The 15,901-nt window shown below is 41.2% G+C and overlaps 2 protein-coding genes and 1 long non-coding RNA gene across 12 annotated transcripts in view; 1 reads left to right on the top strand and 2 right to left on the bottom strand.

Moving 5' to 3' along the window:
- Positions 1 to 200: 200 nt before the first annotated feature.
- On the bottom strand, positions 201 to 8,803 carry LOC124075880 (histone H3.3A). Its single transcript, XM_046419523.2, has 4 exons — positions 8,662 to 8,803; positions 7,022 to 7,172; positions 5,724 to 5,877; positions 201 to 843 (listed from the first exon to the last, which is right to left on the bottom strand). Exons 2-4 carry the CDS (start codon positions 7,147 to 7,149, stop codon positions 715 to 717), a joined length of 411 nt encoding a protein of 136 aa, XP_046275479.1. The 5' UTR covers positions 7,150 to 7,172; positions 8,662 to 8,803; the 3' UTR covers positions 201 to 714.
- A 169-nt stretch (positions 8,804 to 8,972) lies between these two features.
- LOC124075873 (uncharacterized) lies at positions 8,973 to 10,568 on the top strand. Its single transcript, XR_006846200.2, has 3 exons — positions 8,973 to 9,111; positions 9,314 to 9,508; positions 9,883 to 10,568. It is a non-coding gene; the product is annotated as an uncharacterized LOC124075873 (long non-coding RNA).
- LOC124075842 (splicing factor, proline- and glutamine-rich-like) overlaps positions 9,080 to 15,901 on the bottom strand; it is a 38,107-nt gene continuing 31,285 nt past the window's right edge. For 9 of the 10 annotated variants that reach the window (XR_009224638.1, XR_009224641.1, XR_009224640.1 and 6 more), the window contains one exon: positions 9,502 to 9,813. Coding sequence is in view for 1 of the 10 variants with exons in the window: in XM_058571853.1 (XP_058427836.1) it covers positions 9,108 to 9,539 (432 nt within the window). In the remaining 9 variants the exon portion in view is untranslated. Of the gene's footprint in view, positions 9,814 to 15,901 lie in introns of all 10 variants that reach the window. The other variant, XM_058571853.1, reaches the window with a different exon arrangement.

Raw genomic sequence — 15,901 nt, 5'->3', positions numbered from 1 at the left:
AAATAAATAAAGATATTGTGTTCAACAACAACAACAAAAAAAAATAGAAATAAAGCCTTGTTTCCTTTCCATGCTAAGCTTATACTTATCCACACCTCAATAGTTTTGTCTTGAAGCACTTGTAACTAAAATCTGTTTTTAATATGGAACCTTTGAATTAATTGTATGGATAAGGTTGATTAATAAAGACCAAAAGCAAGTATAGTTTAATGTATTTTAATAGCAAACTTACAGGAACAGCACAGAAGACAGACAACATTAAAAACATGTACTTGCATGTAGGACAACTCAGTTAGAAAAGTATAGTGAATGGATGGAATCTACTGTATGATAAAAATGCTACAAACACCATTTAGTTGCCGTCAATAAGAAATTTACTTGTTTAAAAAAATCCAAATGCTGGCATTGTCCAGAAAAATTTAACAGTTTTATTTATAATTGTTATAAAGTTGAACTGCTGAAACCTGTTCACTGAAACATTTTGACTTGCATTAATGCTTTACATCCCCGCATTTATATTAAAAATTCACACACAAATGAAAATGGAAAAACGGCCAATACCTGATTTCTGTCCCCTATTTTTCCACTCGCAATCATATACTTAGGTACCTTTTGACCCCATGGAAAAAAAATCTAACGTTCAGAACTACCAATAACAGGAAGAAGAGAAAAAAAAATTTTTGAGAATGAAATGTTTCCCATCATAGTGAATTCTTAAGCACGTTCTCCACGTATGCGGCGTGCTAGTTGGATGTCTTTTGGCATAATTGTTACACGTTTGGCATGGATAGCACACAGGTTGGTGTCTTCAAAAAGGCCAACCAGATAGGCCTCACTTGCCTCCTGCAACAAGAATAAAGAAAAATTATTAATGGTGTTATTTCCAAAACAGTTAAGACACATGAACTATAATGAAGTTTTTGAATCCTAAAAAAATAAACTCCACAAGATATTGACTTTTTAACCAAATAATTACATTTAAAAACCTATTAAAAAACCAAAAAAAAACCTTGTATGTCTAGAGGCTGGGGTTGTGGCTCAGTAAGAGTGCCTGACAAGCACGTTTGAGGCACTGGGTTCAATCCTCAGCACCACATAAAAATAAATAAAATAAAGGTATTGTGTCCATGTACAACAAAAACAGAACAACAACAAACCCACCTTTGTCTATAAGTCCTCATGAAATTACACAAGTGAAATCACTTATTAATAGGATTCTTCAAATATCTCATGCCAGCCTGGTGTCCTTATTTTGAATCCTACCCACTCCAATATCTGAACCTTCATCTTGTCAACAGTGCAATACGGTTAACTGGATTCTACCATACATGATCCTTACTTTACATTCTTTTACTTTTGTGGTGCTGGTGATTGAAACCAGGGCCTTGCACATGCTAGGCAAGTGGGCTACCACTGAGATACACTTCTAGTCCTATCTTGTTTATCAAGTTTTATAATAAGAATACTTATATATTTCTAGTATTCATTATAGGCTGGGGTGGGGGGAAGGTTACTGTGGACTAAACTAAGGGCTTTAAAAACATGCTAGGCAAGTACTCTATACCACTGAGCTTCATCCTCACCCTTCTTTAAAAACAACAACAAAAAACTTTTGCAGTACTGGGGACTGAATCCAGACACAAAGCCACAATCCCAGACTTATTTATTTACTTTTTCGTTTTGAGAGAGAGCGAGGATCTTGCTAAGTTGCCCAGGCTGGCCTTAAACTTGTGATCTTCCTTCCTTGGCCTCCTGAAGAGCCGGGATTATAGATATACAACACTGCACCCACCTTAAACCCTTCTAAAGATCCCAATCTGTAACAGCATTTGTGTACTGATCCCGCCAGTTTTCCCCTATTTGACTACAATTTTATTTCAAGGCATATCCATAGTACCACTCAAAAACTTGGCTGTATGAATCACTGACACTTGGCATGTGAAGGGGAACTTCCACTTCAACTTATCAAGATTCTATCTCAAAATAAAAAGGGTTGGGGATATTGGCTCCATGGTGAAGTGCCCCTGGGTTCAATCCAAGGCATCAAACAAAAAACCACCTCATTTTGAAATGACAAAATTACCAAAATCACCACTTTAACAGTCACCAGTCCAACTGTTTTTGATTTAGAGCATCAAATGAAAAGTTACTTGGTCCTCTTCTCTCTCCATAAGGAAAAGCTGTTTCTCTGATCAAGATATATTTAGGGTAGGGGTCGAGGACATAGCTCAGTAGTTCAGCCTGATAATGGCCCTGGATTGAATCCTGAGCACACCCCTCCTCCAATGACTTCGCAATAAAACCAAGAGTCCACTTTTAAAAACATGAACATGACAAAAACTAACTCAAAAGGTTTACATTTTCCATTGTACGAAGTGTATCTTTTTACTTTTTTGGTGCTGGGGATTCAACACAGGGTTTCTGCATACTAGACAAGTGGTATACCACTGGAACTAGACCTTCATATTTAGACCTTCATCCCTTTCAGCTTTATTGCTTCTCTTCTGTAAAAATTTGTTGCATCCAAATTTTACTATTTTTACGTCATTCTTTAGCATTTGTTATTAAGAACTAAATCTTATTAGCCTTAAGATTTAGTTCAAGACTCCATGAAAAAGCAAGCAAGCATTCCTTCTGTCCACGTTTCTAGTGCAGGTAACCTTGAACTCCTTCCTACTTCCCTGGCATTCGTATTGCGTGCGCGTGCATGCGCACATTTTTTTTTTTTTTTGTGGTGCTGGGGATTGAACCCAGGGCCTTGTGCATGTGAGGCAAGCACTCTACCAACTGAGCTATATCCCCAGCCCCTCAAATCTTTTAATATCTTATTTCATTTTGTACTCACAATGCCTTGCTCAAGTAGATATATGATATTTGCTGGTTTGTTTCAGTTTAATTTTGTTCAACCCATCATTTTAGGATTAGGCATTCCTTTAATGTTTCTATGAAATGCAACAAAAGTTGCTATATGGACATGTCAACAGGTGCACGGTTCTGAGACCATTTAGAGTGGTATCTTTTATTGGTATGTTTGATACAATTCAGATGTGGTATGGCAGAGCTAAGGCTCTCACTGCTGTCTTAGACCCCAACTACTAGTATTTAAGGTCAACTTGGAGATTACTGAAACCAGAGGAGGGTTTGCCCATGACAAATGTAGTTCTTATTCTATTACCAATGTTCCAACGTCCCTTAAACATTGACTGTAAAGAGGATTAAAGACTGACTACCACATTATTTTGTAACCAGTGAATGTAATTAATTTTGAATTAACAGCTGAAGGAAAAAGACCTTACAACTTAAAGACAAATGTCAAATTTACAACATTTTGAATATATTTATGACTCTTTCTCGTTTCATAACACGAGTGTTTTGTTTTTTTTTGTGATGCTGAGGATCAAACCCAGGACCTTGTGCATGAGGCAGCACTCTACCAAATGAGCTATATCCCCCAGCCCACAGCGTTCATTCTTAATAGGAGAATATTTTAGTTCAAAGTGTCAGACATTAAAGGCAAAGACTAGAATTATAAGTTAGTCAATTTTTTATTATCTATGGCAAATTCTTGAGTAACTTCTCACTACTGAATGACTGTCCCTCCTCCAGCTATACAACAGCCCCTCTTTTATCCATGGTTTCACACTTTCAGGTCAACTGTGATTTGAACATATTATATGGAAAATTCCAGAAACAGTTCATAAAATTTTAAACAAAATTTATTAAAGGCATTGTTATAATTGTTCCATTTTACCATTAGTTACTGTTATTAATCTCTTACTGTGCCTAATTTATAAACAAACTTTGTCATAGCTATGTACACCTAGGAAAAACATGTTATATACAGGATTTTGTGCTGTCCAAGGTTTTGGGCATCCTCTGTGAACATGGGAATATGTACTCAGTTATAAACTGAGTGATTCTAAAGCAAAAACAGAAAAAAGGAAAAACAAAGGGGGGGGCCTCAGAATCCTATATCAACTGCTATCTTCTATTTTACTACTTGCATCAGCAAATTATCAATTTATATCGTAAAGAGAATTAATGAGTATGCTTCAAAAAAGCAAACAAAAGGCTGGGGATATATAGCTCAGTTGGTACAGTGCTTGCCTCGCATGCACAAGGCCCTGGGTTAGATGCCCAGCACCATAAACAAAACAAACAAAAAAAGCAAACAAAGCAAAAGAAATTATAATAGATTATTCTTTCTAATTAAAATCAGAATTAATGCTAGAAATACAGGCAGATGTAAACATTTGGCCAAAAGCCAGTAAAACCAAATTTAATGACAAACATATAACTGAATAATAGCATGGAAGGAAATCTACACACGAACAATTTTAAAGACAAAAGCCTTTAACCCAGATTAAGTAATCCCAATTATAAGACTGAATTACTGACACTAATACTTTGACAATGAAGCTCAAAAATGCTAATTTTCAGTATAGTTTTTTATATTAAGCATAGTCCTATTAACAATAACTACAAAAACAAAAATTAGTATTTTTATACCTATAAATCTTGGGAATCTTAAGAATAGTTCTGACTTAGTAGTTCTAAGTAACAGAATGGGAAGATTTTAGTAGTTGAAATTTCAGCAATTTCCACCCACTGAGAATTTAATGGGTGCCTGTTACTGGAATTCACCAATCAAATGAAGTTTAGACTAACCATAGAAACAGCTCAACCAATTACACTTCAGGGTAGAATCCACCTATCAAATCTTTCTCACATATAAAGCAAAAGCCCTATTTTCACAGCAACAGCAGCCTAAAAATCCTCCAATGGAATATATGTAATTCTAGACCCTCCTCCCAGTCTGATTCCGGTCTACAATAGTGCCTAGAATATGCATTTTAATCACTCTTTGCCCCATACTCCTGAGGAGATGGCAGTCTTAACCACATTTTCAAGAATGCCAAAATACCATATAAAAAACAATTGATGTTAATCACGCTACATACCTTATCAATTTTCTCTCTCTCTCTCTTTTTTGGTGGTGCTGGGGATTGAACCCAGGGCCTTGTGCATGCAAGGCAAGCACTCTACCTACTGAGCTCCTCTTTTTGTTAATTTCAAGTTTTAATCTTTAAGTCACAATTATTTTAATATATAACAGCCTCTAGAACAGTTATTTCTCAAAGTCCCAACATTATGAAGCTAAGAGTAAGCTTAGTACGCTCTCCATTTAAGTGGAAATCCATAATTAATCCTCTTTAGCAAACTACAAGTCCTCAAATCCCTGCCCTCTTAACTTGTCCAGTTATTATCTTCACTATCATCAATTCAACCTTAACTACTACTCACTACTTTTAACTTAATGCATAATTCTTTATCGCCACCTATTCTGTCTAGATGTTAAGCTCTACATTGTATTTGTCTCTTCAGGTCTACTAAAAAGACCTCTAGGTTCCAGATCTTAATGTCCTACTATAGTCATAACCCAAACCAGAATTTTTTCTTTGAACATTGCTTTTAGTGCAATTTTTAAAAAATTTAAATGGTATAATGGAATCTGCATCAGGTTTTGGAATCCAATGGGTTCAAATGTTGCCATTTTCTGTATGCATAACCTTGAGTAACTTAATCTTTCCCAAGTCTCAACAGCAAAATCACCTACATTTCACATTGACTCAACTACTTGAACATATGCAAAGATTTAAAATCATTCTTTAAACACAGCACAAAGAAAAACTCTCAAGAGTCTTCCCCACCCACAATTTTACCTGCAAAGCACCAATAGCTGCGCTCTGGAAGCGCAGATCTGTTTTGAAGTCCTGAGCAATTTCTCGCACCAGACGCTGGAAGGGGAGTTTGCGAATCAGAAGTTCAGTGGACTTCTGATAACGTCTAATTTCACGGAGTGCCACAGTACCAGGCCTTCAAAAAAAAAAAAAAAAAAAAAAAATTAACATTAAAGAAACTGTTGCCACACAAAAAAGTGGTCAGCTTTAAAGAAATGCAATAATTTTTCTAAAAACAAACCATCCAGGTATTCTTCAGCCTCAGTATTAAATATTACTTAGCCAGGCTGCTAATAAAGACTCTTTAGCTGCTTCTCATTTTGGTACCACTCTTTTTTAATATAGCTGCACCCTAAATTATTTTAAAAGCCCTCAAATACTTGTGAACATAACCCAGTATGTCATTTAAAAAGTGGTTTTTAATTTTTTTTTTTTTTAGAATACCTGTATTTTGACTTCTGTCATCCCTCACGAATAATGAAATTTGTATACTCCTTATTGTACAGTGTTTCTTGGAAGTTTGGAAGCTTTTCTTTTCTTTTTTTGGATGGCAGCCCTGGGGATTGAACCCAGGTATGCTCTACCACTGAGCTATGTCCCTAGCACTTTTTGAGACAGGGTCTTAACAAGTTGCTGAAGCTGATGTTGAACTTGCCAGGCTCTACCTCCCAAGTTGCAGGAATTACGGGAGTGCACTATTATGCCTGGCTTCTTTAAAAACTAATTGTCTACAAAAAAATTTTACCTAATTCCGACTTGTTTCTTCCACTGAATAGGATAACTGTAAAATTCGCAGTCTACCTAATTATGAACAACTTCTGCCCTCTAATGGCAGATGTCCTTAACAACATTGCTTAGCCGAAACTCAAATAAGCTAATAAAGGAGGAAATAAACCAATCAACTAAATGAGGGATGGGGACTTTATTAACAACCCAATTTTGATTAATGTTTTACCACAAGCAAGAATGGCTACCCAGAAAAAATTTAAAAAGCACTTTATTATTCAAAAAATACTAACAGCTGACTAAATGTTAATTTATCCCATTAACATTTTTACTGATGAATTAGATCCCCTTAGGCCTCTAGATCAGTTATGACTTCAAAATTAATGTTTCTAGTAAGATCCAATACTAAATTACACACACACACGCATTTAATTAGTAAATATTCAAAAAGAAACACAACAGTTTCCCTAAAATAAAGTTTGACTGTTAATCATCTTTTTTGTTACATTATTTGGATACTACAGGAGACTTTGTCCCATTTCTTCCTTTAATACCTGTAACGATGAGGTTTCTTCACCCCTCCAGTAGAGGGCGCACTCTTACGAGCGGCTTTTGTAGCCAGTTGTTTCCTGGGTGCTTTACCACCGGTCGATTTGCGGGCAGTCTGCTTTGTACGAGCCATGGTAGAAAGACCTCCTTACTTACCTACCAGCATTAAAAATAAAAAAAAATTCACCATATGCAACTACTAAACATCCAAGTTTCCTGTCACTACCCCCCCCCAAAAAATCTGGAAACTATGATTAGTATAGAAAAAAAGTCCGTAATGTTATATAATGTGAAAAGGTGTGGATTACGCCTATCACCTAAATATGACTTCTTGAAACAAACTGTAGTAGTAGAAAATTGTTAGTATTAATACCAGTCGTCTTTCAAAATGCCAATTCTGAGCGACAAACGGCAAAACAAAAAGCCCCATAAAAGCCTTTGATCTAATTTCTTTAATTAGAAATTAGAAATGTCTGTAAACATTCGAGCCACAAACAAGTCAAAAGAACGAAGCCACAAACCACTGAAAGGTCGAGTCAAATTACAGCAAAAAAAGGTTTTAACCCCCCCACCCCCCCCTCGCGCCTGGCAGTTAATGGATTGCTGTAAATATCTGAAAACATTCTTGGTTTTGCATCTTTACAGTTAATGTTGACAAAAAGACGTCTCGATAAACAAGGGGAACAACAGCTACCACCACTGAGCATTCTACAAAGCACTGTCCTCGCGTCCAGTCCTCACAAGCTTCGCAATGAAATAAAAGTGCCCCGCACCCAGTCTTTAATTAACGCACGACACCGACCGACCCGTCCACCCCAAGCACCACATAAACTTTTGGTTTTGCTTCCTCCGGGTTCCTCGGCACAGGGTCCCTCCAGCCTGCCCGCCTCGCTCAGGCACCAACTCGGCTCCAAGACCAGAACAAAATGGAAACAATCGCAAAACGTATCCGATTCCCTTCCAAAGAGACAAAACACCAAATCGCTCGAAAATACCTCGATCCTCTGCCACGTGCCGCCCTCCAAAATGCAAAAGTTTTTTTTTGCATTTCAAATGCATCAAGTTTCCACTTCTCCAAAAAAGGAAAAAAATGTCCTTCTTTTAAATTTTTTCCTCCCTTTTTAAAATGGGGAAGAGAGAAACGGGGGAAAAATATGGTCGGTGACCAGAGAAGAGAGACAAGATGGTGAAGCTTAGCAACAACTGTGGGGAGGCAGCAAAAAGCGAGTTACCCCAGGGTGGGAAGCGGCGGCGATTTCACCTCTTTCCCGCCCGAAAACTGGGGGCTGGGACCCGGGGGCGGTAGTTAAGGGGCCCGCGCGGGTCGTGGTGAAGGTTTGGGGTCCGGGGAAGGGACATCAGGAGGGATTTCACCGAAGAAAGAGGAGCCAGGGGCGCGGGAGGAGGGAGAGCAGGCTCGGCGCCGCGTTGCTGCTGTAGGGCTGAGGCGGCGAGAGACGGGAGAACCGCCGCCGCCGCCTGGGGGAAGAGGCAAACTCACTCCTCACCTCCATTTCTGGGCCAAAAAGTTTGTGGGCTAAGCTAAAGGGGCTGTGGGTCCCTTCCCCGCAACGGCAGGGCCCGGTTCAGGGCTGACGGCAAGGGGGGCTCGGTTCCGGAGAAGCGGGCAGATGGGAAAACTTACCCCCCTTCTCCTTCGGCTGGAGCTCGGCGAGCTAGAGGCGGCGCTGGCGTTAGAGAGCGACGGCGGCGCGGCGGCGGCTGCGAACACAATTGAAAGATGGCTGACACCGAGGCTATCCCCCAACATACGCCGTCCCGCCCCCGCGCCGCGCGCCAGCCAATCACACACAATGGAGGGAAGGCTCGGCTCCGCCCCCGAGTCCCCGCTTGCGCCCCGCCCTCTCCCCTCCCCCCGCGCGCCCGTTCGCTGGCGCGCGCTCGCCCCTCCCCCGCGCGTCGCCTGCTCCCTCCTCCCAGCCGCCTCGCGCTGTGTGTGTACAAACACAAAAGACACGCCGAGGGGCAGCCGGCTCCCGCCGAGAGGGCCGCCCGCCCCCATCTAACTCTTGCCCCGGGTCCTGTACTCCCACCCCACTCCGTGCGCCCACGTCATCGAGACCCCGAAGCCTAGGTTTGGGGAGCCGAAGGGGAAGTAGGGGGAGGGGAGGAGGCACCGCGGAGGAACTGGCCTGCGGGCGATGCGGGGGGAGGGGCCGCTCCGCCCCCGCGCGGGCTCTGGTGCGCGCCCCCGAGGCGCCCCGGGCAGCGTGGGGGCGGGGAGGAGGACGCGGCCACCAGGTCGCCGCGCCCCAGTTGAAAATACTCCCTAACAGGAAGCTTGCAAATGGAAACCTGGCGTCCTGCGCCCACTTTCGGATGGGGCTGCTGCAGCAGCTGGCGGGCGGACCGGCGGTCCTGTAACCTCTGTTGCTCCGGGCTAAGCGCGGCCGGGTCCTGCGGGTCGGGCTGAGTGCCTGCGGACAACTTTATCCGCTCAGACTCCAGCCGCGGCGGAGCGGGCAGCCAAGGTGCGCTTCGGGCTGCGCGGTGGACAGTCATCCCCTCGGAGGTGACTGTTTGCCGTTCCAGGGGACGGGGCTCGCCCTCTCCCTGGGCCAGGGTGCCTGATGCAAGATGGCTGTATTTTGTAAGCCTCTAAAACAATGTATGGAATACAACGTTAACTGTACAGGGCCTGTCCTGGGAGTTTGTCCTACCAGCCAGAGTGGGCCTTGTAACCGTCTCAGTATTTGGTAGGATTACTTCGGAAAGAGGCTTGCCAAATATAATAGCGTAGTCCAGTGTTGTCAGCTTCAGCATAGTTTGCAAGGGGCTGAAAACGGCAGAAATAAGGGAAACATGGTTTACGAATTATGTTTAACCATTTTCCAATTCTCGGTAGCCTGCAGAACAGACTTCATGGCTCAAGCTACCCTCATTAACTGGCGGTTGATTGGCTAACAAACAGCTGAACCTTCCTAGATATTGACAACGCTCTACAACTGTCTGTGCACGTTTTCCGTAGAAGTGTCATGAAGACATCCCATAGGATGGTGAAGGAGACAAATTTCACAGATAAAGGACACTACTATCTGTAATCTGAAGACCTCAAAAGCATCTTAGTCATAAACATTATCCTGAAACAGATAAATGGAAATCAGATATGAGGGAAGGAATGGATTGGTCCAAGGTCACTTAAGTGAGGAACAGACCTAGGAGAAACAAAATAATCCAAGCTTGTTTCATTATTATTTAATGAATGTTAAGTGTCCATGGTTGCTATACAGAACACATAAAATCTGCGATCCTGTCTTAAAAGCACATGCAAAAAATCCTCAGCTTAGCTGCCAGCGAAGAATTCCTACAGTTTAACCCAAGGGAAAGAGGTTTTTTTGTTTTTCTTTTTTGTTTTGTTTTCAGGAAACCAAAATATTTGTTGCTGGATTTATACAGGAAGGCTGTTGTACATCAGTTAAATTCATATTGTCAAGAAATGTTAAAATGACAGGGGTAATGTTCTCTTTGTATGCTATATTTTCCCATAAGTTTCTTCTTCCAGGCTTTAAATAAATGCCTAAGGAATGGAAAGACTGTTTCAGGTGAAATAATTCTGAACTTGGAATATCTGAACCAACTGTTTCCTGTCTCTACCATGTAGATAGTAATATTTATTTATGGGAAGGTATGCTACAACCTCTATCTTCTAGTTGTAGATTGATTATTAAGCACCTGGATAAGTGACTGGATACCTGATGTTAGCTTCAGGAAGTTTTTTTTTTTTTGTACTAAGGATTGAACCTAAGGTGCTCTACCACTGAGCTATATCTCCAGAACACATGCATACTTTTTTTTTTTAAGACAGGGTCTAAGTTGCTGAGGTCTGGAACTTGTAATCCTCCTGCCTCAGCCTTCTGAGTCTCTGAGATTACAGGTATGAGCCACTGTGACCAGCTAGGAAGTTTTCTCATTAGATGAATATGTATTGCTTGCCAACTCTGCTCCGCACACACCTAGGTGCTAGGATTATAGCAGTGAACACCACCAGCGACATTCCCAACTTCATGGTGCTGCCTTGCTTCCTTATAGGGAAGTAGCACTTGGCCAGGGAGCAGGATGCTTTGGAGCCCCTTTGGCAAAAACTCAGGTTAAAGGGAAAGGGATTGTAGAGTCCAGATGGTGGAGAAGGAGAACTGCCAAGGCAAAAAGGAATTTTTATTTTTCTTTTGAAGTACTGGGGATTGAACCAGGGGTGCTTTACTGAAACTACATCCCTAGCCCTTTTTTATTTTGAGACGGGATCTTACTAAGTTGCCCAGACAGACCTGGAATTGGCTGAGGTGGCCCTCAAACTTGACATCCTCCTCTCTTAGCCAGCCAAATGGCTAGGATTGTAGGCTTCCAGGTGTAGGACACCTTACCCTGCCGCAAGAGGGAATTGGTAGGGGGCACCAGGGGTCAGTGCTGAATTGGTTTTACTTCTGAAACTCATGGGCTAATAATGGCCTCAACATTTGGAGTTTAAAAAAAAAAAATGGGGGAGGAGGGGTATAAAAGCCTTAAGGTGAAAATATTTTCCCTAGAATAGAATACTTAAGGCTGCTAATTTAGATTTGTTTATAAGTAAAAGTATAGAGTGGAAAGGATTTTAAAAGCACCACTCTTCATATCCATTTGGCTCCTGTCAGTCAAATGAAAAGATTACTGCCTCATGGAAATGTTTCTGGCTACTTTAGTGCTACCACTTACATGTTATCACATCACTCTTTTTCTTTGTCATGTTGATTTAAACCTATCATCTGTTTATTGTTCATTATCTGTTTCCTCCCCAAAGAATGTGACCTAGGATAGAGATGGTCTTACCTGTTTCTTTATCCTATCTGAGCATTGCTCCCCCTGATTACCACCCTGCACACACCAGTTAGGAGCCTTTCCCCATGATCTCATACAGTTCCATGGAAATTATCATATACAAAGGTAGAGAAAATAGTATAAAGAACCCCCATGTACCCATCACTCAGCTTCAAAAATTATCCACTCATCACCAATCTTGTGTTTTATCTTCTCTTTCTCTCACTCCTCCCACCTCCTCACTTGAATTGTTTGAAGCAAATCCAGTCTACATCATTGCATCTGTTGATATTCCAGTATGTATCATAGAAGACAAATAAATGATCTGTGCATTTCTTAAATCTTACAGTCTATAGTCTATAGTGCACTTTGTTGAAAGACATGGGTCATTGGTCCTCAGGTTTTGTCTTCCCTTCCCCCAACTTCCCCTCCCTCAGTCTTGCCCAGTAAATAGCACTACCATTTACTCAACTGCTTAAGCCCAAAAGTACAGACATTCTTCTGGCACCTCTCTTTCTTTCACCTGTGTAGGTAGTCCTATTGATTCTGCCTCTGAAATGCTTCTCAGAACCATCTGCACTTGTCCCCACCTTTCACTGGTACTCCCTGGGTGGTCTTCCTCTTTCAACTCTAGCACGTCTGTATTCCATTCTTTGTACAGCACACATGGATTATAGATTATAGGGAAAAAATTTATAGTAGATCACACCATTGTTAAATCCACTCAATGACCTCCCATGCACTAGGTTAGATGCCACATGCATGGGGACTGGCGTTACTGCTTCCTTCTCTCAGTTCTATGCTGCAGACCAGCCACCTCTGTTTACCAAGTCCGACCTTGCTTTAGGGTTGCTGCACCTCCTGCTTCCCAGGCTTGAATGCTCTTCCCTCATCTTACCATCTTCTATGGCAAGATTTCTGACCTTTCCCATGTCACTTTATTTTAAAAAAATGGTCTTTAAAAAAAATTATTTATTGTTCCTGGGCATTAAACCCAGGGTACTTTACCACTGAGCTACATCCCGTGTTCTTTTATATTTATTGATTTTTTAAATTTTGAGACAGGGTACCACTAAATGCTGAGTGTGGCTTTGAACTTGCAAACCTCTTGCCTCAGCCTCCTAAATCTTTGGGATTACAGGTGTATACCACCACACCTGCTTAGAAAATGGTCATATTCTAAGGTTATATAGAGGAGCAGAGGAGGAGATTTGGAGCCATTCAGTATGGAACTTGATTTTATAATTCATTATATATTTCTAGCTTATATAATCACTATAAGAAAATTTTATGTTTCAGGGAAGATATTAAATGTGAAACTTGTGAAGACTCCCAAATAAGTCATTTTGAAAATTTTCAATGAGAAAATTTGAGTTTACTTCTCAGAACATAGTTTTTTGTATCAGGTTTTATGCTTGAAATGGACAAATGCAATTCCTGATCAAGACTTTGTAACAGTGGGGCCCAGTGCAGTGGTGCACGCCTGTAATCCCAGTGACTAGGGAGGCTGAGGCAGGAGGATCGCAAGTTCAAAGCCAGCCTCAGCAATTTATTGAGACCCTAAGCAACTTACTTTTTTTTGTTTGTTTGATTCTGGTATTTTAACCCAGGAACAACACTTTACCACTGAGTTACATCCCCAGCCCTTTTATTTTTTTTTTTTTTATTTTTGAGACAGGATTCTGCTAAGTTGCTTAGGGCGTTGCTAAATTGCTGTGTTGCTAAACCCCCCCTAGGCTGGTTTTGAACTTCTGATCCTCCTGCCTTAACTTCCTAAATTGTTGGGATTATAGGTGTGTACGACTACCCAGCCCTAAGCAATTTAGTGAGATCCTGACTCAAAAAGGGTTGGGGATGTAGCTCAGTGGTAAAACACCCATAGGTTCAATCCCCATTCCAAAAACAAAACAAAACAAAAGACTTTGTAATGATGAGGCTCTGGGAATGTAATTCAGTAATAGAGCACTTGTCTAGCATGGATGAGGCCTTGGGTTTGATCCCCAGGACCACTACCAAAAAAATTACAATGAATATCTCTTCAAATTTGTGACAATCCTGTCGTTGACTTTGCTCATACAAATAGGTGATAAAAAATTAAAAAAATTTTTCAGTCATTTAAAACATAACAAACTGGGTGTGGTAGCACATGCCTGTAATTCCAGCTGTTTTGGATTGTAGGCTGAGGCAGGAGGATCACAAGTTCAAAGCCAGGCTCTCAGCCACTTAGCAAGGCCTTAAGCAACTTAGTAAGACCCCCATCTCTAGGGGTTGAGGTTGTGGCTCAGTGGTAGAGCACTAGCCTAGCACAGGTGAAGCATGAGTTCAATTCTCAGCACCACATAAAGATAAATAAATAAAGGTATTGTGTCAATCTACAACTAAAAAAATATTTAAAAAAAAAAACCCTATCTCTAAATAAAATATTAAAAAAGGGCTGAGGATGAGGCTCAGTGGTAAAGTGCCCCCTAGGTTCAAGCCCTGGTACCAAAAACAAGAACAATAACAAAAATGTATAACAGTTGAAGTTCTATATTTAAAATTCTTGTCAGTTGCAATGGCACATACCTGTTATCCCAACTATTCCAGAGGCTGAGGCAGGAGAATCGTTTCAGCCAGAAAAAATTACGAAACAACTACAACAAAAAAATTCTTTCTTTCTAAAAAAATATATATTTTTTAATTTTGCTTATTTATTTTTATGTGGTGCTGAGGATCGACCCCAGTGCCTCACATGTGCCAGGCAAGTGCACTACCGCTGAGCCACAGCCAATTAAACTTAAAGAGTTTAATTAGAAATAATGATGTGGCTCAAATTGCAGAGTGCTAAGCAGTCACCCTGCAGTTGCCAAAAGGGCCTATAAACTACAAACGGAAAGAAGTACCTGGTCGGGGGACAGAAATTTGGGTCTGCGCCAGGAGTCCTGTTCAGCCCCCTTGTCTCCAATCTGACTGGCTACATTTGGGGTGTTTCCAGTGTTCTTTGGACACCTGGCAAGGGAATTTCTCAGGCTCCTTGGCCATGATAGGTGGACTCTGCCTTGCAGGACTAAGGCAGGGGTCCAGAGGCCTGGGTGCTTCCTCATCTGTGCTCAGTGCTTTACAGGGAACAATGAGTGGTGGATCTGCTTAGCACTATGTAGACCAAGGGACATGATTAGGCCCTCTCCTCTTTGCCCAGACTGTCCTCCAAGGAGCCCCATATGGAGCTGCTCCCAGCAAAGGACACTGATCCCTAGAGATGAGGGGACCTTTTCTCCTAGTACCTCTGTAGCCCACAGTGAAGTCTGCTCTTGGATCTCAGCTCCATTATCACCCCTCAGACACTCCTGAGTCCCTGTGTTCCCTGTCCCCCACCTTTTTTTTTTTTTTTTGTATTGGGAATTAATCCCAGGGTCATTTTACCATTGAGCTATATTCCCAGCCATTTTTTTATTTTTAATTTTGAGGCAGGTATCTCTAAGTTGCCCAAATTGACCCTAAACTTGTGATCCTCTTGCCTTAGCCTCCCAACTCACTAGGATTACAGGTTTATGTCACTGCCTGGCCCTGTTCCCCATTGTCTCTTTTTCATACTTATTTTCTTCATAGCAACATCCACAAGTTGACATTTTGTTGATTTATTTGCTGATTTGTGGTCTCCTCCACTGAATTATGAACTTAGTAGGGTCCTCAGTGTTATACACTGCTTTCTCCATCAAACTTGTATCATACCAAGCTCATGCCAAACACACAATATTTGATGACTGAATAAGTAAAAACTCATTTTTTATCAAGTGTTACAATCAATTATAGGATATAATAATAATTTTTCAGGAGGAAACTGGGGATTGAACTCAGGGGCACTCATCTGCTGAGCCTCATCCCCAGCCCTATTTTGTATTTTATTTAAAGACAGGGTCTCACTGAGTTGCTTAGCGCCTCGCTTTTGCTGAGACTGGCTTTGAACTCGCAATCCTCCTGTCTCAGCCTCCCGAGCTGCTGGGATTACAGGTGTGTGCCACCACGCCTGGAAATTATAGAATATACTTTGCAGGACAATTCAAATCTGAAAAACCATACCTCTTAGAATTTAT

The sequence above is a fragment of the Marmota monax genome, unplaced genomic scaffold (assembly GCF_021218885.2).
Source record: "Marmota monax isolate L192 unplaced genomic scaffold, Marmota_monax_Labrador192_F-V1.1 WCK01_AAM20220418_F8-fsc00153, whole genome shotgun sequence".
Classification (NCBI taxonomy): Eukaryota; Metazoa; Chordata; class Mammalia; order Rodentia; family Sciuridae; genus Marmota; species Marmota monax.
The sequence above is the reverse complement of the archived record's forward strand: the minus strand, read 5'-3'. Positions and strand labels throughout refer to the sequence as shown.

What these genes read in the sequence shown, in the direction of transcription:
- LOC124075880 (XM_046419523.2), bottom strand. Translation starts at nt 7,149, where the DNA reads ATGGCTCGTACAAAGCAGACTGCCCGCAAATCGACCGGTGGTAAAGCA. An exon ending in AAGAAACCTCATCGTTACAG is followed by an intron (nt 5,878 to 7,021) that starts GTATTAAAGGAA and finishes TTTTTTTTGAAG; the next exon opens with GCCTGGTACTGTGGCACTCC. An exon ending in CAGCTATTGGTGCTTTGCAG is followed by an intron (nt 844 to 5,723) that starts GTAAAATTGTGG and finishes TTCTTGTTGCAG; the next exon opens with GAGGCAAGTGAGGCCTATCT.